This window comes from Mugil cephalus, chromosome 21, assembly GCF_022458985.1.
Source record: "Mugil cephalus isolate CIBA_MC_2020 chromosome 21, CIBA_Mcephalus_1.1, whole genome shotgun sequence".
Classification (NCBI taxonomy): Eukaryota; Metazoa; Chordata; class Actinopteri; order Mugiliformes; family Mugilidae; genus Mugil; species Mugil cephalus.
In genome coordinates, this window is record NC_061790.1 from 17,821,707 (window position 1) to 17,849,706 (window position 28,000).

The 28,000-nt window shown below is 39.7% G+C and overlaps 4 protein-coding genes across 4 annotated transcripts; all 4 read left to right on the top strand.

Annotated features, from left to right (window-relative positions):
- The first annotated feature begins 5,429 nt into the window (after positions 1 to 5,429).
- LOC124999256 (trace amine-associated receptor 1-like) lies at positions 5,430 to 6,407 on the top strand. The gene has a single exon (XM_047574072.1). The coding sequence runs from the start codon at positions 5,430 to 5,432 to the stop codon at positions 6,405 to 6,407; it is 978 nt and encodes a 325-aa protein (XP_047430028.1).
- A 5,906-nt stretch (positions 6,408 to 12,313) lies between these two features.
- LOC124999236 (trace amine-associated receptor 1-like) lies at positions 12,314 to 13,318 on the top strand. The gene has a single exon (XM_047574052.1). It carries the CDS (start codon positions 12,323 to 12,325, stop codon positions 13,316 to 13,318), a length of 996 nt encoding a protein of 331 aa, XP_047430008.1. The 5' UTR covers positions 12,314 to 12,322.
- An 8,958-nt stretch (positions 13,319 to 22,276) lies between these two features.
- On the top strand, positions 22,277 to 23,272 carry LOC124999239 (trace amine-associated receptor 1-like). The gene has a single exon (XM_047574055.1). The coding sequence runs from the start codon at positions 22,277 to 22,279 to the stop codon at positions 23,270 to 23,272; it is 996 nt and encodes a 331-aa protein (XP_047430011.1).
- Positions 23,273 to 26,730: 3,458 nt separating this feature from the next.
- LOC124999258 (trace amine-associated receptor 1-like) lies at positions 26,731 to 27,735 on the top strand. Its single transcript, XM_047574074.1, has one exon. The coding sequence runs from the start codon at positions 26,731 to 26,733 to the stop codon at positions 27,733 to 27,735; it is 1,005 nt and encodes a 334-aa protein (XP_047430030.1).
- Positions 27,736 to 28,000: the final 265 nt, after the last annotated feature.

Here is a 28,000-nt window from a genome sequence, read left to right on the forward strand (position 1 = left end):
TGATGTAGTACCAGCCTAATATATCCCACTGTATATGACAAAAGACTTAGACTTTGACTCAACTTTATTGATCCCTTTGAGATGACTACCTCAATGAATAAGAAAAATAAATAATGTACAATAAATGATAAAATCTTAACAGATTACTACTCCTTCCCCTCTGAGTGAGGAGTTGTGATGGCATGAGGAACAAAGGAGTTCCTGAGTCTGAGTCTATCAGTCTATCCAGTCCGGATGTCCTTCTTCGATGTTTCGATACTTCGATCTTTTAACAACATTTCTCTCATAACATAAATGACTGTCCTACATTATTTTAGTATGAATCTATCAGGAGCTCTTATTTCTTATGTCAGACACAGTCTCAATTTCTCCCTAAATAAGGCTGAAATAATAGCATCAGTATTTCAAAATTCTAATCACTTTGACGTAGTGTGCTTTGTACATTTGATACTCCTATATTGGGTTTTAGGGAAACAAAAGTTAATAAAAACATGCATGTTGTGACATGTTGTGCAGCGTTCCATACCCCTGTGTACTGAAGAAACGGCTAATGCCCTTTTAGTATTTTTGCGACCAGAGAACATAACAGTCTTTAGAACATTAAACCTTAATAAAAAATGAACAGATGAGTTATAACCGAGGTTGTGATGAAGGTTATCTGGCAGAGTACACAGAGACTGTCCTCTTTTATATTTGACACTGTGCTGCCAATGTTGCTGCGGAGAGGTGCATCAGGATGTTTCCTAACCAGAAACCCTGTATGTGAAGGCAGGTCCATAATCTCCACGTCTATAATCTCCCTACAGGTCAGGCACGGCTACATAAAAAGACGCCTAAAGGAGAAGAATTGAGGACCACTTCACTGACACTTCAATAGAATTTTCAATTCAATTTTATTTGTACAGGCTTAATAACAATACAAATTGTCTCAAGATGCTTTACAAAAAATGGTCTGAAACCTCCACAGCAAGCCTGATATGGAGGGACCCATCTGTCGAAGGCCAGCAGTGTAGAAACAAAGAGAAAAGAAGAGCAGGAGAAACAATAGAAACAAACTTCCGTCATAGATACATACACTGGGCTTAAGGAAACATGTAGAATTTAATAATACAAGATATAGCTGATGGTGACAGTTTGAGAATATGAAAGGAATCATGGGCAAATTGGAGAATGGTTCAACCTGATAAGAGTAGATAACTGCAGGCCATGAAGACTTGGCAGGTTGATGAGACCATGACAACAGATGTAGCTTGAACTCTTCAGGTCAGATATACAGCACTCCAGGCTTTTTAAAGAGCTATTTGTGTAGCCAGATAATAAGTTACAATAATCTAACCTAGAAGACACAAATGCATGACTTACTTTTTCAGCATCATTCTGAGGCATGATGTTCCTAATTTTGACTATATTGCACAGATGAAAGAAAGCAGTCCTGGTCACCTGTTTTATGTGAGAATTAAAGGACATACACTTGTCAAATATAACACCAAGGTTTTTCATAGTAGTACTGGAGGCCAAGGTAATCTGTTTTGACCTGTAATTTTCTACTTTAGTTTAAAAGTAAAAAATTACAGGTCATCCAAGCCTTTATGTCTTTGAGGCATGCTTGGAGTTTAGCCAGTATGTATAATGTAGCTTACTTTGGCATATACTAAAGAATCATTGCTTTGGGCTCTGTGGATCGGGCAGCAGGCGGGGGCCTTGGCAGTCTGATACTCGGTTATGGAAGCTGACTTTTGGAACATCAAACATTGCCTCTCTGGTGGGGAAGGAGCCAAAGCTTGTGGAAGAGGTTGAGCACTATTGACTTGAAAAAGAAATTGGACTCACCTCAATACATAGCGTCAGCTCTGGTACCGAAGTTCTTGAGAGGGGTTTGACCCTCTTCTTTGCTGGAGTTGCTCCAGCTGAGAGGCGGAGGGCTGGGGTGGACTTTTTGCTTGCCACAAGACTCTCTGCCTGCATGTTGGGGCTCTCGCAGATAAAAGACAGGTTGCCTCCCTGCGCCTTCAGGTTGGGGAATGGGTCCTGACTGTTGTTAGCGCTTATGCGCCAAACAGCAGTTCAGTACCCACCCTTTTTGGAGGCCCTATGATGGATGCTGGATTGTGCCCCGACTGTGGACTCCATTGTCCTGTTGGGGGACAATGCTCACATGGGCAATGATAGTGAGACCTGGAGGGGCATGACTGGGAGGAACGGCCTGCCTGATCTGAACTCGAGTGGTGTTCAGTTATGGACTTCTGTGCAAGTCACAGTTCATCCATAACTAACACCATGTTCGAACACAAGGTTGTTCATCATTCATCATTCTGGACTCTCGGGTGAAGAGAGGAGCAGAGCTGTCAACTTATCACCATCTGGTGGTGAGTTGGATCACACTGACGGGGGAAGACGCCACGCAGACCCGGTCTTCAACTCCCACCTCTGACAGAGCTTCAGCCACGTCCTGGGGGCGGTGGGGGATATTGAGTCCAAATGGACCATGTTCCACTCCATTATTGTCAAGGCAACTGCTGCAAGTTGAAGCTGCAAGGTTGCTGGTGCTGGTCATGGTGGTAAGTCCCAAACCAGAGGTGAGGGGAACAATCAGGCTGAAGAAGGAGCCCTACAGGGCATGGTTGGTGTGTAGGTCTCCAGAAGCATCTGACCAGTACCGGATGACTAAGCAGTCCGCAGCCAGGGCAGTCGCTAAGGAAAAAACTGGGGCGGGGAGTTCAGTGAGGCTATAGAAAAAGATCATCAATTGGCTCCAAAAAGGTTCTGGCAAATCGTCTGGCTCCTCAGGGGCAGCAGGCAGCAACTCGTCCACACTGTTCTTGGTGGAGATAAGGAGGTGCTGATGTCCCCTGGGGCTATCGTCTGGCGGTGGAAGGAATACTTTGGGGAGCACCTCAATCCCACCAACACATATTCCATAGGGGAAACAGAGCTAGAGAGCTGGGGTTGGACCATCCAATCTCTGTGGCAGAAGTCGCTAAGGTAGTGAAACAACTCCCTGGCGCTGGAGCTCCAGGAGAGGACAAGATCTGCCCTGGGTATCTTAAGGCTCTGGATGTGGTAGGGCTGTCAAGGCTGACCTGCCTCTGCAACATTGCGTGAACATCTAGGACAGCATTTCAGGAGTGGCAGACCAGGGTGATGGTCCCCATTTTTAAGAAAGGGGATGAGGGGGTGTGTTCCAACTATAGGGGGATCTCCCTGGCAAAGTCTACACCAGGGTGCTGGAAAAGAGGGCCCAATCAATAGTTGATCGAGGAGGAACAAGAAGGCTTATGACCGCGCCCCCAGAGGCATCATGGGTTAGGTCGCAGAATCAAGCAGACGAAATTAGTTTCTTCCGCATTGTGACTGGGCTCAGACTTACAGATCAAGTTAGGTGCTCTGACACTTGGGAGGAGCTCAGAGTAGAGCATCTGGTAAGGATGCCTCCATGGATGCCTCGGAACACCTCTGGACTTGTTCTGGGCATGTCTATTGTCTATTGTCCGAAGTCATGAGGAGATATTGGTAACTTTACCCAGAGCCATTTCTGTACTATCATGAACGCTAAAACCTGACTGAAATTTTTCAAACAAACCTTTCTCGTTTAAATGGTTATACAACTGATTGGCAACAACCTTGTCTAAGACTATAGAAATAAAAGGAGGGTATTGGTCTAAATTTGGCTAAAACATCTGGGTCAAGGACCTAAGATGATTGTGGCAGGGTATTTATCATTTAACAAACTATAAAGGAAGCATCAACACCACTGTAAATGCAGACATCTACCTGGCTGAAGTCATAAAGCCTGTAACAGACTCACTGCCCAGCTGCTAACCACCTGATGCTCACTCTACAGGAGCATATGTATTGAGGTCAGTCGACCCTAGGAAAGCTACTGGCCCAGACAGAGTTCCTAGTAAAGTGCATCAGGCCTGTGCTGACTAGCTCACAGGAGTCTTCGGATGGCCACAAAATAAACAAAATGTCAGGTTAACTGGAAACAAAGTGGGCCCACAATATAGAATATTTTTGTTTTTTCAATTTTTCCTATTTTTTGGTCATCAGTGCTTTTTCTGAGTATTAAATTTGGCCTCTGTCAACACTGTATGGGCCTCTTATAGTAATTATATTGTATTACAATGTTTGTTCTTCTTATTACTTCATGAGGCTGGCGAAGAAGTCAAAAGAGTAACTGAAGCTTAGAGCTAAATGGATTGTTGTTTTTATAGAAACACCTTGATGATGTTAAACTCAAATAATTGTTCTGAAATTGTAACAGATGTTTTTACAAAATGCTACTACACATGTGATATGATTAATTTAAATATATAAAAAAGTTAATATTACATTATTAGTAGTTTGTATGGACATGGAACAAAGTTCATGATTTGTTCAAAAATAGTACAAACGTTTTAATTTGTACAAAAGTAAAACAGGTGACTTTAATCAAAGTGCTACAAATGTGCTCCTGCACACAATGTCGTGAAGAAAGACAGATGAGTCAGAGATGTGAAACTGAATTATGTGAACAAAAATGAACAATGAAAAATGTTGCATGTTTTAATACATAGGTTCCTACCATGTAAATCATTGTGACTATTAATTGTGTGGATTCATTAACACCAATGTGAACAGACAGCCTTGTCACATACAAGTCATTATTATTATTATTATCATCATCATTATTATTTTTAAAGGTGTATTTTTCAGGAAGTTAGTATCAAAACAGGTAGCCCCTCGTATCATAGTTTAGATATTTCTGGTGGGACTTTGCAGTTTTTCATTGACTGTGATTTGATGGCTGCATGGTAAGTCGCTCACAATTTCACTAACAAATTAAGTGCAAAACCAGCTTATTAGCTGGAAAACTAGCACTACTTGTTTCATATAACAACATTTTTTACTGCTATATCGTTTTGGCATGCCCTGGTTTAATGTTTAGTTAACCATAGCACAAACTAGCCAAAAATAACTCCATAATCGTCATGGTATCTTGGTAACAACTAAAGCCAAGAGTGAACTATGATTTAACATTTAAATTAATAAATTAATAAGCTAAAATTTAGAAACCCCACTATGACGGCTGCCATGTTGGCAACATAAACAAGTCTTTTACACATGTTTGTTTCTATGGCATCTCATATGATGCAGGATGCTCATAGGTTGCAGTGTTCAAACCTGAATGGACATGGGACTTTTACATTTGTGACTTAATTAACATAAATGCTATGTCCTGGAGATCGTCAAATAGATGATCAGACAAAGGGCATCTGACAGTGGTAATGTATGGACTACCCTAGCAGTTTGGTATGCACTGTGTAGGGATTCAATTAGAGATTTTAGTTTTTAAATTTAAGAGAACTTATATTTGAATAGTTAGTTGATGCTGAGCAAAATGTTGTATTACTTTTAACTGTAACTTGAAATAAGAGGACCGTAAAAGCATGCAATTTGTAACTGGTGTGAATAAGACAGAGTTTTTTAACCTAAATCCATGCTATAAAATAGATGCCTCATATGTACTGACACAGCCTTCCACAATATGTATAATATTTCATATTTTCCTTGGATTATTATCGGTTGTTACTGTATGTGGAAATCTTCTGGTAATAACCTCCATCATTTATTTCAAACAGCTGCATACTTCCACTAATGCTCTTATCCTGTCTCTAGCTGTGGCTGACTTGCTTGTAGGGGCTGTAGTGTTTCCTCTCAGCATGGTATTCTCGATGAGCTTGTGTCTGTTTAAAGAAGAAGTGCTGTGCAAAGTACGGGCCAGCTTTGATATAACACTTAGTACTTGCTCTATTCTGAATCTATGCTGTATTTCCATTGACAGATATTATGCAGTGTGTCAGCCTCTGACATATAGAGCTAAAATGAGTGGTCGAATTGTTGTGACCATGATTCTGGTGAGCTGGGGTGTTCCTGCTGCAATTGCAACCAGCTCAGTTATAAGAGGGTCTAACCAAGGAACATGCAAGGAACAGTGTTTTTCTGATGCAGTTGGTAAAACTATGGGAGTTGTATTCACATTTTACTTGCCACTAATCTTACTGCTGTGTATCTACCTGAAGATTTTCCTTGTTGCACAGAGACAGGCACGCAGCATCCAGAACACAACAAAGTCTGGAGCAACTGTCAGTAAGATGGAGAGGAAGGCCACCAAAACTCTGGCAATTGTTATGGGAGTTTTTTTGACGTGTTGGTTGCCTTTCTTTCTCTGTGTCTCTGTTGTTTCCTTGAGTAATGCATCAGAGCCAGGACCTTTACAAGAGATACTGAATTGGCTTGCTCTTTCAAATTCAATGGTTAATCCATTTATTTATGCCTTCTTTTACAGCTGGTTCAGATCGGCTTTCAGAATGATAATTTCTGGAAAAATTATATTTGGTGATTTTAGCAACTGCAAACTGATTTGATAAACCCTCTTTGTGCTAGATGTGTCTATCGCCATGCTTGTAAAAATGAACACAGCGTTATACTTTTTTGCTAAAGATTGAGTATATTGCACTGTTCAACCTGCATATTGCTTGAAGTTGAAGTCTCCCGCTAATACCATACATAGAACTAAATGCTAAAAGTGACTAACTAAACAGTGCTGAAGAGACAGAAAAATTCTGGTGTCTTTTATACAAGGTCGTCATTTGGCTATATTCACCTGTTTCACTAAAGTCACACTTCCTGGAAACTTTTTTTGTCAGTTTTGACGCAGAGATGAAGAGAGGTATGGCCAGAGACCACACACGATATATCGGAGGCTCGTTCAAACACAAAGGAGTATTTTCCAGTGCAGGATAGAGAAGCCAACAACTGGTTTCTGTCATGTGTTTCAAACAGAGAGAGGTGTCTTTAACCATATGAAGTAAAGCTGAACACTCATCACCTAACGCTTAAGTCTGATTTCACAGTAACACAATGATGCAGTGTGATATCATTTTCTTAAGTAAGCTGGTTGTCAAAAATAATTATTCAAAGCAAACTTGAGTTACAGAATAGCTTTTTTCACTACATGTCAATGTCTGATGGTGTAACCTTCCACATACATTTATCAAACAATGGTGTACATATATATACTGTGTCATGGACTGTAACATTTACCAACCTGTCGGACAGATATTTATGGCTCTTCATATCACTCACACAATGGTGTATTTGCAAACACTATCTATTATTCAACGGATAATGTGTGTTGGATAATATTTGCTGAAGCACTGATTTTCAAAAAATGTAATATCAAGGTCACTTTCTTTCATGTTGAAGATTCAGCTCTGCTCCCATAATGAATGCTACAGAACTTCTTTTATACCTTACTCTATCCAGTTGTACAACAGCTCACCTTTTTGTAACAGCTAAGGTACTATGGACAAGTTCCCTTGTGGATCATTAAAGTCTGTCTAAGTTACCCCCTTAACTGTTCCAAAGCTATTCCAAACAAAGTTGTCATGACTGTACAAAATGATTTGCAATACATAACTGTAAACCCTGTCTAAGGCTGACACTTATATATCTAATTTTAAAAAATAATCAGTGATGGTTTGATTTGGGTCCAGCCACACTTCAGTGGCCGATCCAAAAAAGTAGTTGACCCAAACAATCATAAACACAGGAAAAGCATTATCGATTTAGATTTTTGATCACGATGTAGCTCCAGTGTGTAAAGTGTGGATATGGTATGACTTAGTGAAGTGTCGGTCACAAACGAGAGTCGGCTCTTACAGTCCTGTTCGCGACTGTACATACTATTGTCAAACCCATTGTGACATCACACATTGGATTCTGAACCTCAAATATGAAACCCAAAGTGGGTGGAGCCTGTGGTCGCCATGTTGGATGAGCTTTACTCCGCCCACACTCAGATACTCCAAATATGGATATGGGAGTTGCGTTGGGATGGAGCTAAAGTAGCCTGAATGCTGAAACCCGTCCACGCAACTCTGTGCTACCGGGTTAACTCAGGCTACCGAGCTAGGCTAAACATTATCCGAGGTGCTAGCAGTCGACTAACACAGTGGCCTCGCTCCCAGATTGATGCCATTTGTTCCGACTAAAATATAATATATGGAATACAGTTATGATTTAGAGATGAATGTGTTAATTTAAAAATATATATATTAGAGTTGTGTTACAAGTTAAGGGTTACGTTAAGGGTCGCTCAATGTGAAAGGGCTTAAGTGTTCTCTGTCCAGATGAGAAGTCCTGATAGTCCAGTTCTTCATCTCATGTAGAACATCTGGATCACCTGAATTTTACACAGAAAAACAGACATGTGAAATAATGTATGTGTTATATGTATGGAATGTGTAGGGAATATTGTTACGGATATTCACATTTTGGTTCCTCAACCTTAATTTACATTACCGTCTAACTTAAACTAACATAAAACATGTTTTTACATCTAGACTAACAATATGTCTGGATCCATACTGTCATATAACATTAATGTTTTAATATAACTGAACACAGCTCAACACATTAAACTGAACCAAGTCTGTCATTGTTACCATAACAGTGGTCGTATGGAAAAAGTAACGCGAACAAGACATTAATATTTTGTAATTTACGTGGTGGATTAATATTTCTGCTGACACACTTTATTTAAAAGTATTTATAACCTCCCGTTAGCCTAGCCAGAATAAACCAGAACCTGGCTGGAAAACTACCATAAGGCAAATTCATTAGCTGGCTAATTAGATAGACTTCAGCCAGCAGACTAGCTACATTGGGCACTGACACCCACCATAAAATGATTCTCCAGATAATAATAATAATAATTCTCCAGATTCACTTATTGGATGGTCTTGTAGGAGGTGCAGCAAAGCATTTTTATTTAAAATGATCCAGAATGGACCAAAACCTCAAACTCAACCGAAAGGTTGTCACTAACTTAGGTGAGGACTAGCAGAGAGACCAAGGCTAGCACCTAGTGGCCTCTGGTAGCACCCATATGTCACCTATCACTCAAAGTGGGAACGCCCTTAATTATGCAGAATTATAAATGTTAATAAAACAATAAATGAATGAGTAAGATAAGAATTCACCCCCCTTACAGTTGTCATGAATAGTGAAATAAACCATTGTGATGTTTAATGTGTGATGTTTAATAATGGACCCCCATGTTTTAACATGGGGGTCTATGGGGATTTACTCCTTTTTGCAACCAGCCTCAAGCGGCCACTCAATGTGTGAAGGGCTGGTGAGGCTGGACCCAGTAGCAAGGGATGGGAAGCAGCGGTACAGAGTCCAAAATCCAAAACTCTTTAATCAGAGCAAGGCAGCAGTTCATACACAACAGGGCAGGCAGAATCAAGAGAACAAAACAGGACATACACCACAGACAAAAATGGACATAATAAGATGGCTGGAAAGCAAAGACACAGAGATCAAAGACAATCTGGCAGAGAACCAACAGTGGCGTGGGCTTAAATACATAGGGGAACAAGACACAGGTGAAACACATCCCTAATCAACTAAAGCGGGAAAGGAACAAAGATGGGAGGTAAAACTGACAAACACAAGGAAGACAAATCTTTTCAAAATAAAACAGGAAGACTACAACAAAACGAAAACTCTGACTCTCTGACGTGATGAACTGTAATTTTTTGCACTTCCGCATGGGTTTCATCGCTTAGACCTGGAGGTTGCCGCTGTAGGTACCAGATCTGCTCGCCCCGAATATCCAGCGCTTCCAGATGACATCACTGTCACTGCATGTTCAGCTCCATTCGGCTCCATTCCCCTTCTAGATGACATCAACTATACAGTATGTTCTTACACAGCATTCCATAATACGTGTAATATTTCACATTTATTTCAAGCTGCTGCATACTCCACTAATGCAAAAAAATTCGACTTTCAGACTACAGTCCTTGTCCCAGTTTACATGCAGCGCAGGAAAATCCAATAACTGTTCTCCTCCTGCACACTAGGTGGCAACACGTGTCTTTTCAGCGGGATAATACCATGTTAATACGGCCCGATTTCCGGTTGACCTACTACGTGATATAATAAACAAGAGTCGTTCATGCGGCACACCGGCATTACAAACAACAACCAGATGGATAATAGTACATTTTTTAATCTCGTACGTAATGTTCGTGCTACTTCTGGTGCAGGTAAGATCCGCACTGTCCCTCAGACAGACGGCGTGACAGAAAACAAAGGGAGAGGCAGGGCTATATATACACAAGAGGGCAGAAGGATGATGAGACACTAAAATTAACGAGGGTAGAGCACACAGTCAGAAACCAGTAAGCAATCAAGGGAAGAATAAAAGGCACAAGACAAAGCAGAAAACCAAGGGACAAAATACAATGGCAAATCTCAAAATATGAGAGGAAATGACTTCACACAAAAACATGACACCATCACAGAGAAAGCCCAACAGCACCTCTACCTTCTGCTGAGAAGAGCAAATCACACCACACCTCATCCTGACCACATTTTAAAGAGGGACCACAGAAAGCATCCCAAAGCATCATTGTGGTGCAGGGAGGGGAGCCGAGAAGATCATTGGAGTCTCTCTACCGCCAATCGCAAAATATCAACACCACAAAGCCAATATCATCGTGGATGACCGCACACACTATTCCCTCCTTCCATCTGCAAAAAGGTACCAGAGGATTCAAGCCCACACTGTTGAACTTCTTGAAATTGGACTGGAACAGGAAACACAAGGCAAACCAAACAGGGCCACAGAAAAAACTTGATCTCCTTCACAGAAAAAGGGTTCTAAGGTGTGATTGAACCAAAAAAACAAAGAGCAGCAATGTCAGTTGAAAAACTCAGAAAAGGATCCAGATGCAGAAAATAATCATGGGACATTGAGTTCAGGTGGGTGGCCCAGAAGCAGAGTGAACTAGATAGAAACAGGCTACTCAGGAAGGCAGTCTGGTGGCTGAGCTGGCAGAAAAGGCTGCTCAGGAAGGTGACCAAGAGGCTGAGCAGAAAGGAGAGGCAGCTCAAGAGTGCAACCAGGAGGCTGACAAGTTATTTTTGAAATCAGGGACGAAGGCAGAGACCATGATACCTGGAACAGACACAGACACAAAGGGGAGTCTCCGACCCAAAAAATGTAAAAACAAATAAAAGGACAAAATTGGTGAAATAATTAGAAGGGAGGATACATTGGGAAAATGTTCTGCAATTACATATGCATGGAGTGACAAACGCAGTGACAAATGTCAAATGTGATACCCTCACATGGGTATCGCAGTTCACTTGAGGATTTCTTTTCGTAGGATGATTCTTCAAAGTAGCTCAAATCTTAGCAAGGACCAGAGATACTGCTCTGAAATTGGTAAGGAATTGAATATTGTAAAAAACAGCACTCTTTAGCTCTTGACATCTTCTAAAAAAATATAATAGTAATCATATAATATACATTATTATTATTATTATTATTATTATTATTATTATTATTATTATTATTATTATTATTATTGTTATTATTATTATTATTATTATTATTATTATTATTATTATTGTTGTTGTTGTTGTTGTTATTATTATATTTTTTCCCTGGCTATTTTATGAGGATATTATTATTGTTATTACTACATTGTTAGAGTTAAGGGAATCCATTAGTCAGCATGGTAGGCCACATATGATGGAACTCTCATATTCAAGATCTCAAGAAAGCAAAGCTTGTTTTCCAGAGATGATGAAGTAAATAGGTCGAGATCTTGAGAAAACAAAGCCTGTTTTGTTGAGACTTGAGATCTCAAGAAAATAGAAGAAATTAACTCATTATCACAGGAAAATTGAGGAAATAATATGACTGCTTCGGGCTTCAGTAAATATTAATAGTTAATAATAAGAAGTATTTTGCTGATCTGTGACAGTCACAAATCTTCAAACCTTGTAATTTTCAAGGTTTCCTTTTCTAAATTAAGTAATTCATTAAAACAAACCAACAACAACAAAAAAAACACTTCAGTAATTATAACAGACTCAAAGGCACAGACTCACAGTCTGTAATATTAATCAGATCACGTGCTCACAGAATGCAGTGCGCTGCATCTGACTGCACAGGAGATGTTTGTATCATGATAATTAGGTATGGTTTGATATTTAAGCGTCTAATATATCTGCATGGTGGTACAATGAATAAGAACAAAGGTCTGTGACGAACAACAGTGAAGTCTCAACTAACTCCAAGCATACGGTATAGTACTTACAGAAAACAAATTTTTTTTCTTTAATGTTTTTCACATTTGATGTCAAAGGAGGATTGATGTTGATGTGGGTATTTGCAGTGTTTTGTATTTAAACTATTAAAAATGCTTTTTCAATGTGATCTAATATTATTGAACATTCATTGCAGGAATTTACAAGCATGGAACCAGATTTAATTGTCAACAGGACTTCTAATGACATGCATCCCTGCTACGAATTGTACGATTCTATGTATATATTTACAAGCAGTCCTTCCATTATATGTGTAGTTTTATATATCTTCCTTGGTTCATTATCTCTTTTCACAGTATGTGGAAATCTTCTTGTAATTGTCTCCATCATTTATTTCAAACAGCTCCACATCCCGACAAACTATCTCATCCTCTCTCTGGCGATGGCTGACCTGCTGGTCGGAGTTTTAGTGTTTCCTTTTAGCATGGCATTCACTGTGACCTCATGTTGGTATCATGAGGGTTTATTTTGTAAAGTGCGAGGGAGTTTTGATGTGACACTAAGCACAGCTTCTATTCTAAATCTGTGTTGCATTTCCATTGACAGATATTATGCAGTATGTCAGCCTTTGACATACAAAAGTAAAATAAATGATCGTGTCACAGGGTTGATGATTCTGCTGAGCTGGGGAGTTGCCTCTCTGATTGGAATTGGAATCATAATTGCAGGTTTTAATCAAGGAAAATGTGAAAACAGTTGTTTACTTGATGCTCTCATATCAACCACACTGGCGTGTATTTTTTCCTTTTATATCCCAGTTGTAATTATGCTCAGTATCTACCTAAAGATTTACCTTGTTGCACAGAAACAAGTGAACAGCATCCAAAACACAACCTTTCAGACCACAAAGTCCAGAGCAGCTGTCAATAAGACAGAGAGAAAGGCCACCAAAACTCTGGTTATTGTTATGGGAGTTTTTCTCTTATGTTGGACTCCTTTCTTCATTTGTATGGTCTTTCAGCCTTTAACACACAGTGTAACACCTATAGCTGTGATTGAAACACTTAACTGGCTGGCATTGTCCAATTCGATGCTGAATCCCTTTATTTATGCTTTCTTTTACAGCTGGTTCAGGTCAGCTTTCAGAATCATCCTTTCAGGAAAAATATTCCTGGGTGACTTTGCAAACACAAAACTGCTTTGAATGTTATTTTGAATGCTTAAATGCTGTTTTAAATAACACTAAACTACTACACTGCTGTAGTATCACAATTTTAATATCTGTCAAGACAGTAATTAAATTTATATACTGTTCACATATTTAGGATTTGCTAAAATAAATGCTTGAAATTAAAACAGCAGCAGTGTGCATGTGATTGGTTCTGGTGCCACAGAGTAGATGATGCATCACTTCAGATGGAGACCTTGAAGATGAGATTGAGATGATTTTGGACTAGTGTGACTCTGAGATTCATATAAAACATCTATTGCAATGCTCTTACTCAAAATAATACAATATGTAAGCCATCATTTTTGAAGTGAACGCTAAGATCTAGGAAAGAAAAAGTGCACAAGTACATATCTTGACCAGTACCTCAGGACTATAACACCAGCAGAGCATCAGGAATGTCTCATCTTTTTACTGTCACTTCTCTCACTGATTGAATAACTTCTCTTTATTGTCACTGGCTTGGTAATTGTGCTATAACAATAATTACAATAAACAATAAAACAATAACCTTCAGATTTGTGTGTCTCATACTTCAAATGCAACTGAATTTAATAAAAAAGGCAGTTCTACATACACATCAACAAGTAAATAACAAGCTGTTAAATTTGATTAAATCAAGTCATGTTCTTTCTGGCCAAACAAAGGCAGACCACCCACCTCCCAGTTACCACAGTTAGAAACCAGTGCAGGAATTGCTCTCTCAATTTGCCCTGTGCCCTTGAAAAAAATATGTGCCATAAGGCCACAGTGGCCTGAAGTTTTGTAGTCTGCCTCTTGACTGTCACCACGTCTATTGAAAAAAAAAAAAATTCTTTGGATGGCTTTCTATATTCTTATTGGGCAAATCTTCAGTGGTGGATCTGATTCGAGCCTGGCATGAACCGTTTAGATGGGCTATAAAAACAGTTCTACCTATCACCAGCCAACCAGGAGACGCACCACTTGTGTCCACGTCTGTGATGTTGAATTTTCACTGAAGAGAGAGAAAACGTTGACTGAGGTAAGACAAATGTAAAGATAAGATAAATGTGATAAATTAACAAATGAATAAATCTGGCGTCAACCCGGGTCAAACAACCCAGGTCATCGTTCCAGCAATCCAACCAGGACTTTATCAGCTTGGCACAACGTGGCTTCGATGTGAACAGGAATCCTGATGTTGATGATTTTGATTTTGTCACTTGAAGACAGACTGTATCATTGTAGAAGCTTCAGCTCAAAAACAAGTTTTGGTCTACTCCCATAAAGACCGATCTCTGAAGAGCAGAGATTTTTGTGAGATTTTATTAATTTTCAATCAAACAAATCAAATGTGTTGTTACACGTCGTTAATGGAAACGCATAGATGAACGTCATATTTGGGAAATTGCACCGATCAGGGAATACATGTGCGACTGTGTTTATATACAGCTTGTATAGCATATACCACACTTTTTCAACAATCATGGCAGCACTCTGCATCCGAGTAGAAGAGGAAATTTGGCGGCAGATATCGGGCACTGTGCATGTTACAACAACACATACCAACACACACTACAAAAATAACTTCATGTTACTGCAGTTACACATACACACACACACACACACACACACACACACACACACACACACACACACACAGGAAGACTTGTAACATGCACACACACTAACTGTGCTAACTGTAAGCTAATTCTGCTAACCATATGCTAACTGTGCTAAATGTGGGCTTAGTGTGCTAACTGTGCTAACCGTGTGCTAACTGTGCTAAATGTGGGTTAACTATGCTAAATGTGGGTTAACTGTGCTAACTGTAGGCTTTTTATTTTTCTTTTTTTTTGGAAAAATGCGCCTGAAAGAGTGGCTGCATGTCACCAGTAGCTCCGCAAAGAATGTTAATGGTTGTTTTTTGTCTGACTTTTTTGTTTTTTCTGTACCTTGTACCAATCAAATGTTTTTTGGTTGTTTTTGTCTTTTTGTGCTGTTTTTGCTTTGTTTTGGCTGGACTTTTTGGCTGTGTTGTTGGTCATTCGTGGACTTCGGTGGAGTGGCCATTGTGTCCTTTGGTGTGTTCCTGGTATTGGCTGCTAGCGCTACAAGCACTGTCCCCTGAGCTGCCCGGAGAGAGGCCTGAGATTATTACTAAGTGCTTTGGATGCCAGGCTGGAGTTAGCGGTGGTGGAGTGGAAAATGAGTTTTGGGTCAGCAGTGCCATCTGTACTAACAGGGAACGTGAGGTCTTTTGCAGCGGGATCGTTGGACTGTGTGCGCTTGACTGGACCCAGAGGGAGTGTGTCGTAAGAGGTGCTTTGGAGACCTGGTTCACTGGACCACAGTATGTCTGTGGCCGGCTTCGGGACTCTACGAGTAGACACGCCCCATTTGAATTTACATCCGTCCCTCAGCTGATAAGGAAAACCCATTGACGAGAAAAACCATGACAACATGATCCATACCACTATTGCTATGCAACTGACCAAACATCCACATCACCTTGGACACTTTTTTTGCCAACTACTATTGTATATTTTCATAATGATACTTCTGTAAATTTTTATTTTTTATTTTAGTTTAATTTAATCTAACTTTATTTTATCTTATTCTATTTATCTTTCTTGTGGTTTTATGAGTGTTTACTTTTATTCGCAACAAAGCTATGGTGACAAAATAATTTCCCTCGTGGATCAGTAAAGTCTGTCTAAGTTTGGTAACCGTGTGACATGTGGGTTAACTGTGCTTACCATATACTACTTGTGCTAAATGTGGGTTGACTGTAGTAACTGTGCTAAATGTAGGCTAACTGTGCTAAATGTGGGCTAAGTGGGTTAAATGTGCTAAATGTGGGTTAACTGTGCTAACTATGCTAAATGTGGATTAAGTGTGCTAATTGTGCGACATGTGGGTTAACTGTGCTCACAGTATGCTATCTGTGTGACATGTGGGTTAACTGTGCTCACCGTATGCTATCAGTGCTAAATGTGGGTTAACTGTACTAACTGTGCTAAATGTTGGCTAACTGTGCTAACCGTAAGCTAACTGTGCTAAATGTGGGTTAACTGTGCTAACTGTAAGCTAACTGTGCTAATCGTAAGCTAAGTGTGCTAATTCCCATGTTGACAGAGACGGTACCCCCGAGAGTAGAATCCCACGTGGCCCTTATGGGTTAATCAGTAGCCTGCATTTTGTTGCACTCCAGGATCAATTTTGATTAATCAAAAATCTGTGTAATAGTACAGTATGAAGATGCTCTTGCACATTCGGTGTCAATTGAACAAAAATTATGGGAGAATATGCGTTAAATAAGTTTTACAGTTTTTGTGATGGAAGTTAGTGATGGATTGATGAGGTTAGATATGATCTTCAGACATAATAGTGTAGTGTAGGAGACTCTAATTTTCCTCAGAAGTGTCATTAGTCATAGCACTTAAAATTATTGTTTTATGGTCTTGGTGCCCTGGCCTTCGGTCATTGTGCCCTCAAAAAATTGACAACATAAAATGCCACGTGGCCTTGCCCCTAAAATGACGAAATTCCAGGCCTGGTTACAACCATTGGCAGTTAAAAAACAAAACAATAAACAAAAACAACAACACCCAAAGCATGTAGCATGCTCTCATCTATCAACATAAGAGCATCATTTGTGAAGGCTAGTTTGTGCAGCTCTGACATCCTTTGGAGTTAACAGAGTTAACAGAGTATTTTACCTCCAAAGAATCAGAACGTTGTGGAAGGGTGTGTCCCCCTGTGATCCTGGGAGCTATGTTGTCTGGGGCAGAAGGTCACAAGGTAAACTGGTCTCAGGGGACGGGCCAGACAAAGTGCTATTCAAAGACCTTGATAAGACGGCATAAATTGAGTTACAGCACCTTGCCCAGATTAGGGAAACCTGGGCCACACAACTGAAACCAGACCTGGGTGGGGAGCACACCAGTGAGCTTGTCCAGGCCCCCTGTGCTGTGGACCCACCACACACAGGAGAAGGCATTGGGGTCAGATGCATCCAGCCTTTCTAGAGGCCCTGGGGGAGTCCTGGAAGGGATTCCATGTGGGGACTTCATAGCTCTTCTGGGAAACTTCAATGCCCATGTGGGCAACGATGAAGTAACTTGGTGGGGAGTGTTAGGGAGACATGGCCTTTGTGCTGTTAACCAGAGTGGTTAGGATTGTCCATAACGAACAGCATGTTTGAGCATAAAGTGGCTCATAAGTGTATTTGGTGCCAGAGCACCTTAGGTCAAAGATAGACTTTGCGGTCATGTCATCAGATCTGCAGCCACTCAGTGGACACTCTTGGACATTCAGTTTAACAGAGGTGGAGAGCTGTTGAGAGTTGGATCATCTGGCAGGGAAGCCCACCTGGGAAACCCAAATTAGTAGTGAGAGTGAACTGAGAATGCCTGGTGGAAACCCCAGTTCATAAAATCTTCAACTCCTGCCTCCAGACCAGCTTCTCATGCAACCCAAGGGAGGTCGTGGAGCAAGACTTAGCCTGTTTTGAGTCTGGAAGGAGAACTGCTGACCCAGATGCAAAGGAGAGTCCAACCAATCGTCAAACTTCGGATTCAGGAAGAGCAATGTGGATTCTGTCTTGGTCAAGGAAAAACTGACCAGCTCTTTACACTTGCAGAGCTGCTTAGGTGGTCAGGGGAGTTTGACAATCCAGTCTACATGTGTTTTGTGGACTTGGAGAAATCCTATGACTGTATTCCCCAGGGAACTTTGTGGGCGGTACTGAGAGAGTATGGAATTTGGAGGCCTTTGTTACAAGCTATCCGGTCCCTGTATAACCAAAGTCAGAGCTGTGTCTGTATCCTCGGGATAAAGTCAAGCATGTTTCTGGTGGGTGTTAGACTCCACCAAGGCTGTCCCTTGTCCCCGGTCCTGTTCCTTGTATCAATGGACAGGATCTCAAAGCACAGCTGGGGTGAGGACGGGGTCTGAATGTTGTCTCTGCTTTTTGCAGATGTGGTTCTGTTGGCTGCATCAGACCGTGACCTCCAGCATGCACTGGAATAGTTTGCAGCTGAGTGTGAAGTGGTTGAGATGAGGATCAGCACCTCCAAGTCCAAGAACATAGTGCTCTGCCGCAAAATGGTTGATTGTTCCCCCAGGTTGAGGTTGAGTTCCCACTTCAAACAAGGGAGTTCAAATATCTTGGGGTGCTGTTCACGAGTGATAGATAGATGGGATGAATTGTTCACCGGCAAAAACTTGGATATGGATTGTTCTAATATGGCTAATAAAATACAACAAATAATTACACAATTTACACGGATAATTAAATTAAAAGCTAGAAAGAACGGCCTTCCCTGGTTAAACAGATCTATTCTTAAACTCATGAAAGAACGAGACAACTCTTTGAAGTTGTCACTCAAATTAGGGCACAACAGACACCAATTTGTTTCGTTGAGAAATAGGGTAGTGAAAGAAATAAGAAAGTCTAAAGCTGACTTTTTCATTACTGCCTTGAATAGTGCAAGGGGGAATTCTAAAATAACCTGGAATTATATTAAAAAACTATTGGGTGATCCCCAAAAAAACAAAACAAAACTAATGCAAATTAAATTAAATGGAAATGTCTTGACAGAACCTCAAGTGATGGCTGATGCTTTCAACAACTACTTCATTGAGTCTGTGTCAGAAATTTCTGATAAGTTCACAGTAAAACAAAGGAGGGAATACCCTGTATCGTCTGCAACGCAGTCTTTAACCTTTACAAATATTACTGAGACTAAAGTTATTGATTTAATTCGATCACTCAAACCATCAAAAGCAAAGGATGTTTTTGGAATGGATTCGAACATGCTCAAAGATCTAGGTTCAGCTCTTGCCACTCCGATTGCCTCAATCATCAATCTTTCAGCTTCATCGGGTCAATTTCCAAAGGCCTGGAAATCTGCCATTGTTACCCCTGTCTTTAAATCTGGTGACCCAACATCTCTGCATAACTACCGCCCAATAAGCATTCTTCCAGCCATTTCCAAAATCGCAGAAAAATGGGTGTCACAGCAGATTGTCCATCATTTAAACAGCAGCTCCCCCTCTCTCCATGCCATGCAGTTTGGTTTCAGATCCAAGCATTCCACTGAGATGGCTACTTGCTTCCTTATTGAGAAAATAAAAAAATTTCTCGATAAGGGTGGAGTTGTAGGGGCGGTGTTTTTGGACCTCAGGAAAGCCTTTGATACAGTAAATCACTCTGTTCTTCTAACCAAACTCTCAAAATTTAACTTCTCTCAAAACGCTGTGGGATGGATTGAATCATATCTGCATGATCGAACACAATCTGTATCTGTTAACAACTGCATATCTGACTCTCTTAGGCTAACCTCTGGAGTCCCCCAGGGATCAATATTAGGCCCCCTTTTATTTAGTCTTTATATTAATGATTTGCCCACTGTCTGTCCAGAAGCTGAATGCGTAATGTATGCAGATGATACGGTTTTCTTTGTTCATGGTCACACCAAAGACATTGTTGCCGCTCAACTCATCAAAGCAATGTCCTGTGTTACAAGTTGGTTGCAGGAGTGCTGTCTACAGCTAAATGTTTCTAAAACTGTAGGCATGTATTTCACTAAAACAAACAAAGTATCACTTGACCCCGACATACATGTTAATGGAGAAAAAATACAAATTGCCAACCAATATAAATATCTTGGGATAACAATCGATTCTGAGCTTTCCTTTAAAGCCCATATTGGCAAATTGTGTAAAAAAATCAAGTTAAACCTCGTTAATTTTCGTGCAATTCGAAATGAAATGTCTACTGAAGCCGCAAAAATGTACTTGCATTCGATGATTTTCAGTCATTTCAACCACTGCCTAACTAGCTGGTCCCAGGCTGGTCAGAGCTCAAAAAAACCATTGGAAATCTTGTACAAACAAGCAATTAAAGTTATGGATAAAAAACCTAGGCACTATCATCACTGTGAAATTTTAAAAAAGTATAGTATTTTAAATTGGGACAGTCTTCACACATTTGCAGACCTAAAACTGACCTACAAAGTGCTCCATAAATTGGCTCCAGATCCTCTGGCAGAGTTCATCAGCCAAAGAAACAGCCTTGAGCGTGTCACTCGAGGCTCTGTCAGAGGTGACTGTTATATTCCTTTGCGCAGGAGCACTTTCAGTAAGTCGGCCTGGTCAGTAAGGAGTGCAAGTGTGTGGAACTCAATACCTGAGGAGATTAAACTGCTCACGACATACAAGGGCTTTACAAAAAAACTGAAAACGTGGCTTATCAACACCTATAGCTGCCAACACTAAAATATGTTGTGATGCTCTGATGTTTTGATGTTATGCTAAAATGTTGTGTTGTATTTTGATTGTTTTTTTTTTTTTTTTTTTTTTTTTAATTATACAGTAAGTGTTGTTTATGTATCTGTATTATATTGTACATGTATTGTATGCTTCTTATTGCCTTTTTTACATCAAGGCCAGGGGACTACAGATGAAAACTAGCCTTCTGGCTAATTCTGGCTTTTTTAACCATGGGTAATCATGTGTTCTATGAAATTGCACTGTCCCTTTCTTAAATAAACAGTAAACAGTAAATGGAGTGAGAGATGGACAGAAGATTTGGTGCAGTGCCTGCAATAATGCAGGCATTTTATTGAACTGTGGTGGTGAAAAGGGACCAGAGCTGTAAGACAAAACCTTCGATTTACCAATCTACCTTTGTTCTAATTCACACTTATGGTCATGTATTGTGGCTAGTGACTGAAAGATCGCGGTTACAAGTGGCTGAAATGAGGATCCTCCAACGGGTGACTGGCCTCAGCCTCAGACACACAACTTGCTGGGGGGATTATATCACTCGTCTGGCCTGGGAATGCCTCAGGATTCCTGGGATGAACTGGAATATGTGAAATGTGTGTGGGAGAGGGACAATTGGAGTTCCTTACTTAGCCTGTTTGCCCCACAACCAAAGCTTGGATAAGTGGATACATTTATAAATTCATTTATATTATTTCCTCTTGTTATCTCCGAAAAACAATTTTTGTTTTCACAAGATCTCCATAAAGGTTATCATTATCTAGCAAACAATAAAACACAAAACAAACTGCTCACCTTACAGTATTATGTGAGGCTATTCTTATTGTTATTACTGCATTATTACTGTTAGAGGCAACCACCAGTCAGCATGGCAGGTCATATAAGACGGAACTCTCTTGTATTCGAGATCTCGAGAAACCAAAGCTAGTTTTCCAGAGATAACAAGATAAATTAGTCAGGATCTCGAGAAACCAAATCTACCAAAGATAGCAAGGAATACTGAGAAAAACACATTATCACGGAAAAACTCATTATCGCGGGAAAATGGAGGAAATAATATGTGAACACTTTCGTAAATATTAATGATTATAATAAGAAGTATCTTGCTGATCTGTCCCAGTTACAAATCTTCAAACTTGTAAACTTCTGGGATTTCTTGTCCAAATTTATTCATCATATGTTCAAAAAACCAAAAACAACAACAAAAAAACATTTGAATGTAATTGATTTGATTATGATTTTATTTTTATTTGTCACAACCGCCCAAACAAACAGTAATAGAGAAACAGATTACACACTGTGATACTTAAAACAGACTTAAGGGCACCCGCAGTTCATACAATTAATCAGATCACGTGCTCACAGAATGCAGTGCGCTGCATTTGACTGGACAGGAGATGTTTGTATTATGATAATTAGGTATGGTTTGATATTTAAGTCTAATATATCTGCAACAAACAAAGGTCTGTGACAAACAACAGTGAAGTGTCAACTAACTCCAAGCATACGGTATAGTACTTACAGAAAACAAATTTTTTTTCTTTAATGTTTTTCACATTTGATGTCAAAGGAGGATTGATGTTGATGTGGGTATTTGCAGTGTTTTGTATTTAAACTATTAAAAATGCTTTTTCAATGTGATCTAATATTATTGAACATTCATTGCAGGAATTTACAAGCATGGAACCAGATTTAATTGTCAACAGGACTTCTAATGACATGCATCCCTGCTACGAATTGTACGATTCTATGTATATATTTACAAGCAGTCCTTCCATTATATGTGTAGTTTTATATATCTTCCTTGGTTCATTATCTCTTTTCACAGTATGTGGAAATCTTCTTGTAATTGTCTCCATCATTTATTTCAAACAGCTCCACATCCCGACAAACTATCTCATCCTCTCTCTGGCGATGGCTGACCTGCTGGTCGGAGTTTTAGTGTTTCCTTTTAGCATGGCATTCACTGTGACCTCATGTTGGTATCATGAGGGTTTATTTTGTAAAGTGCGAGGGAGTTTTGATGTGACACTAAGCACAGCTTCTATTCTAAATCTGTGTTGCATTTCCATTGACAGATATTATGCAGTATGTCAGCCTTTGACATACAAAAGTAAAATAAATGATCGTGTCACAGGGTTGATGATTCTGCTGAGCTGGGGAGTTGCCTCTCTGATTGGAATTGGAATCATAATTGCAGGTTTTAATCAAGGAAAATGTGAAAACAGTTGTTTACTTGATGCTCTCATATCAACCACACTGGCATGTATTTTCTCCTTTTATATCCCAGTTGTAATTATGCTCAGTATCTACCTAAAGATTTACCTTGTTGCACAGAAACAAGTGAACAGCATCCAAAACACAACTTTTCAGACCACAAAGTCCAGAGCAGCTGTCAATAAGACAGAGAGAAAGGCCACCAAAACTCTGGCTATTGTTATGGGAGTTTTTCTCTTATGTTGGACTCCTTACTTCATTTGTATGGTCTTTCAGCCTTTAACACACAGTGTAACGCCTATAGCTGTGATTGAAACACTTAATTGGCTGACATTGTCCAATTCGATGCTGAATCCTTTTATTTATGCTTTCTTTTACAGCTGGTTCAGGTCAGCTTTCAGAATCATCCTTTCAGGAAAAATATTCCAGGGTGACTTTGCAAACACAAAACTGCTTTGAAATGTTATTTTGAATGCTTAAATGCTGTTTTAGTAACACTAAACTACTACACTGTTCTAGTATCACAATTTTAAAATCTGTCAAGACAATAATTAAATTTATATACTGTTCACATATTTAGGATTTGCTTAAATAAATGCCTGAAATTTGTCAGCAAAAAAACAGCATGTAAATGTGACATGGTATTTTTAGGATTCATCTATTGCTTTTTTCTAGCTACAGCAATTGTGTGTTTGGTTCTGGAGCCATACAGTAGATGAAACAACACAAATCATACTCTAAGATCCAGGAAGAAAAAAAATACACAAGTACATATCTTGACCAATAACTCAGTACTAGAACACCGGCCCTCTCTCATCTCATTGCTATGGCTTTTCTCACGTGTAGCAAGCAACACAGCCATAGAGCTAAAGGGGCGGTAAAAATTCAGTGGCACCGAAGTGAAGAACCAAAATCTGTGTTGCTTTTAGTTAGTCTGGTTACTACACTTTGCGTCAGCACCAGTGCTATTATGATTACAAACTACGAATATCTGTACTGATCCCTAGCTCTGAGTAACACCATTTGGAGTTAACAGAGACATCAAATGGGTAGCAATACTCGGTACCACAGGGGCACCAGTAGTAACCAGACTGAACAGCAACGCAGATTACATTTTTTTAAAAGCCAAGATGTTCTGTCTTTGGTAACCTGCCAGACCCCACACAAGTGTAGCGGCATTGCCAGAGAGTAGAGCAATTGATACACTGCTGTTTTTATTATGGTGATTATGACAGTTTGTTGTGAATTTTATTTTATATTGCTTAATTTATTTCTTTGTCTTAGTTGTATTTATATTATTTAAATCAATATTCTGTTCAACTTGCACGTAATGAAAAACCTTAGAAATAAAGAGGCACTGTTTTTGGACAAAGTTTGTATGGTTTCCATTCTTTAAGCACTTGTTCAGGTGCCATTTAAGCACTGACACAGTATAAAAAGTACTGGGATAGCACCCTAATCTCAGGAGAAGAGCCAGACAAAGCATGATTCAAAGATGTCCAGGCCCCCTGTGAACTCAGCACCTAAGGGGGAAGACATCAATTCAATTCAATTCAGTTTTATTTATATAGCGCCAATAACAATACAAATCGTCTCAAGACGCTTCACAAAAACCAGCCTGCAACCTCCAGAGCAAGCCTGAGGGCGACGGTGGCAAGGAAAAACTCCCTTTTAACAGGAAGAAACCTTGAGCAGAACCCAGCTCATATAGAGGGACCCATCTGCCGAAGGCCAGCCGGGTAGAAACAGAGAAGATAGAGAGAAAAGAAGAGCAGAAGAAATAAGATAAACTAACTTCTGTCATAGATACATACATCAAGCGGAAGGAAACATGTAGGGTCTAGTAATATAACACATAGCTGATGATCTGTGACAGTTTGTGAGTATAACAGGAATCATGGGCAGGTTGGTGAATTGTTCATCTAGGTAGGAGTGAATAACTGGAGGAGGCCATGATGACTGGGGCAGATGTAGTTTATGGAGCTCCACAGGTCTGATACACAGCACTCCAGACCATGAAGACTGGGCTGGTTGATGAGGCCACAGCAGCAGATGTAGCTTAGAACTCCACAGGTCAGATATTCAGCACTCAATGATGGAGGGGGAGGGGAGCGGAGGGGAGAGAGTAAGACACAGTGGTTAGTAAATTATAAGAGATAGAAAATAAAATGATAAGATATTAGAGGACAGGAGCCAGAGAAGAAAGAGGAGAGGACATGTCCTCAGTGTATCGTCCCCCTGCAGCCTAGGCCTATAGCAGCATAACTAAGGGATGGTTAAGTCCAGCCCTAGCTATAAGCTTTTTCAAAAAGGAAAGTCTTAAGCCTGACCTTAAACGTAGAGACTGTGTCTGCCTCCCGAACCCAAACTGGGAGCTGGTTCCACAGGAGAGGAGCCTGATAGCTGAAGGCTCTACCTCCCATTCTACTTTTAGAAACATTCTACATCTATCCTGCACTTAGAGATTGTAGTGATCTGTTGGGACAGTATGGTACTATGAGGTCTTTCATATATGATGGAGCTAGGCCTTTCAGGGCCTTGTATGTAAGGAGGAGGATTTTAAATTCAATTCTAGATTTTAAAGGGAGAATATGAAGAGAAGGTAATACTGGAGTAATATGATCTCTCTTGCTAATTCCTGTCAGTGCTCTTGCTGCAGCGTTTTAAATCAGTTGAAGGCTTTTTAAAGAGCTACTTGGACAGCCAGACAGTAACGAGTTACAATAATCCAGCCTAGAAAACACAAATGCATGAACTAGTTTTTCCGCATCACTCTGAGAAAGGATGTTCCTAATGACAGAGGTAACGCTGTCCAACAAAAGCAGGTGATTAGATAATGAATCTCTGACATGTTTAGAGTCAAATACGATAACTTCGGTTTTGTCTGAGTTTAAAAGTAGAAAATTACAGGTCATCCAAGCCTTTATGTCTTTAAGGCATGATTGGAGTTTAACCAGCTGATTAGTTTCATCTGGTTTCATGGATAAATATAGCTGGGTATCATCTGCGTAGCAATGGAAGTTTATGAGTCTAGGAGGAGAACTGCTGTTCCAAATTGGAGAGTGCATCCACTAGTCAAAATTCGGATTCAAAAGGAGCAATGTGGAGTCTGTCTTTGACTGTAATTGACTGTAATACACTGTATGCCACTATGCCACTCCTTAAAACCCATCACTTCTGTAACTGATGTCATCTTTTTACTGATGTTTTTTTTTCTTAATTACATCTTGTATTTAATTCTTATATAGAGCACTTTAGTGATTTTTAAAGTGCTTTAGAAATAAAGTTGGATTGGCTGGGATAGCCTGTTTCATAATGCTATGTTCCATTTTAGCCACATTGTCTCAGGACACACGAATATATCCTAGGTAACTTATGTTAACACGACGTGAGATTGCCCCTCTAAAGCCAAATTATATTTAAACTCTCTTCCAAAACTCTTTGTTATTATTTTTAACTTTTCCCCTTTGCATTAGTCATTTCTAAACCTACGTTGTTACAATTTACTTTATATGAGACTAAAATTCAAAAGAGACAAAGCACTAACTAAACACACACAAACACACATATGCACGTCACTACTTGTCATTGTGTAATTTTGTGCAAACAGGACATTGGTTGGCTACCCACATCTGATTGGATGACCAATCCTTGTGTTAATTGCATGCATAAGGTAGGGGTTTTTAAATACCAAAGTCTGATGTTCAATACATTGCTGCAGTACCTACACATCATTCCCTTTGCATGGACTGTGCAGATGTATTATAAGGTGAGTTAAAAAAGAGGAGAGTTGAATTTCTGAAAACATTTTAATCTAAAATGTACATATTTGTGTAGTTCTGATGTGCATATCATACATCCTGAACATATTGAACACTTTCTTTGCATTATAGAGTGATATTACAGGAATCGCCAGCATGGATCCAGAGCTGAATGTCAGCAGCAGGAATTACATTGTTGATGACATACATCCCTGCTATGAATCATATAATTTAACTTTCATATTTACAAGCAACCCTTCCATTGTATGCGTTTTATTATATGTTTTCCTTGGCTCATTATGTCTTGTCACAATATGTGGAAACCTTCTTGTAATGATCTCCATCATATACTTCAAACAGTTGCACACTCCTACTAACTACCTTATCCTCTCTCTAGCCGTGGCTGATCTGCTTGTAGGGGTTTTAGTTTTCCCTTTCAGCATGGCATTCACTGTGACCTCATGTCTGTATCATGAAAATCTTATCTGCAAAATACGGGACAGCTTCGATGTGTCGCTTTGCACATCTTCTATTCTGAACCTGTGCTGCATTTCCATTGACAGATACTACGCTGTGTGTCAGCCTTTGACATACAGAACTAAAATCAATACTCGCGTTACTTTAATCGTGATCCTCTTGTGCTGGGGTGTTTCCGTTCTAATCGGAATTGGGATCATAATTGCAGGTTTCAGCCAAGGTACATGTGAGGAAATGTGCTCCGTTGATGTTGTAGTGGCAAACACTATCGGACCAGTTTTTTCATTTTACCTTCCGGCGATCATAATGCTCTGTATTTACCTAAAGATTTTCCTAGTTGCACAGAAACAAGTAAAGAGTATACAGAACACAACTTGTCGGAGCACAAAGTCAGGAGCTATTGTCAGTAAGATGGAGAGAAAGGCCACCAAAACTCTGGCTATTGTTATGGGAGTTTTTCTTTTATGTTTAACTCCCTACTTTATTTGTGTTGTTTTTCAGCCTTTAGCTGATAATCCTCCATCAGTTCCTGTGATTGAAACACTAAACTGGCTTGCACTGTCAAATTCAATGTTGAATCCATTAATTTATGCCTTCTTCTACAGCTGGTTCAGATCAGCTTTCAGGATGATAATTTCTGGAAAAATATTTCATAGTAATTTAGCTGATACAAAATTGATTTGAACATTTATTGCTAAAATACTAACATGCAAATCAAGATCATCAAATCAAGTTTATAGGCTCACTATACTGACTTTACAGACACTATTTTGTAATAGTATTCATATGTTATGTGAAGAATCTGTTAAAGACAACTAATAAATTAACTTTTGTGCATGTAAGCGTTTGCTTTAATGAGACACTTTAATGAGATATCAGCAAGAATGGGGACTGAGTTATAGGCAGTGAGTAGTACTGTCAATACTCGCGTTACTGTACTGTGTTGTGT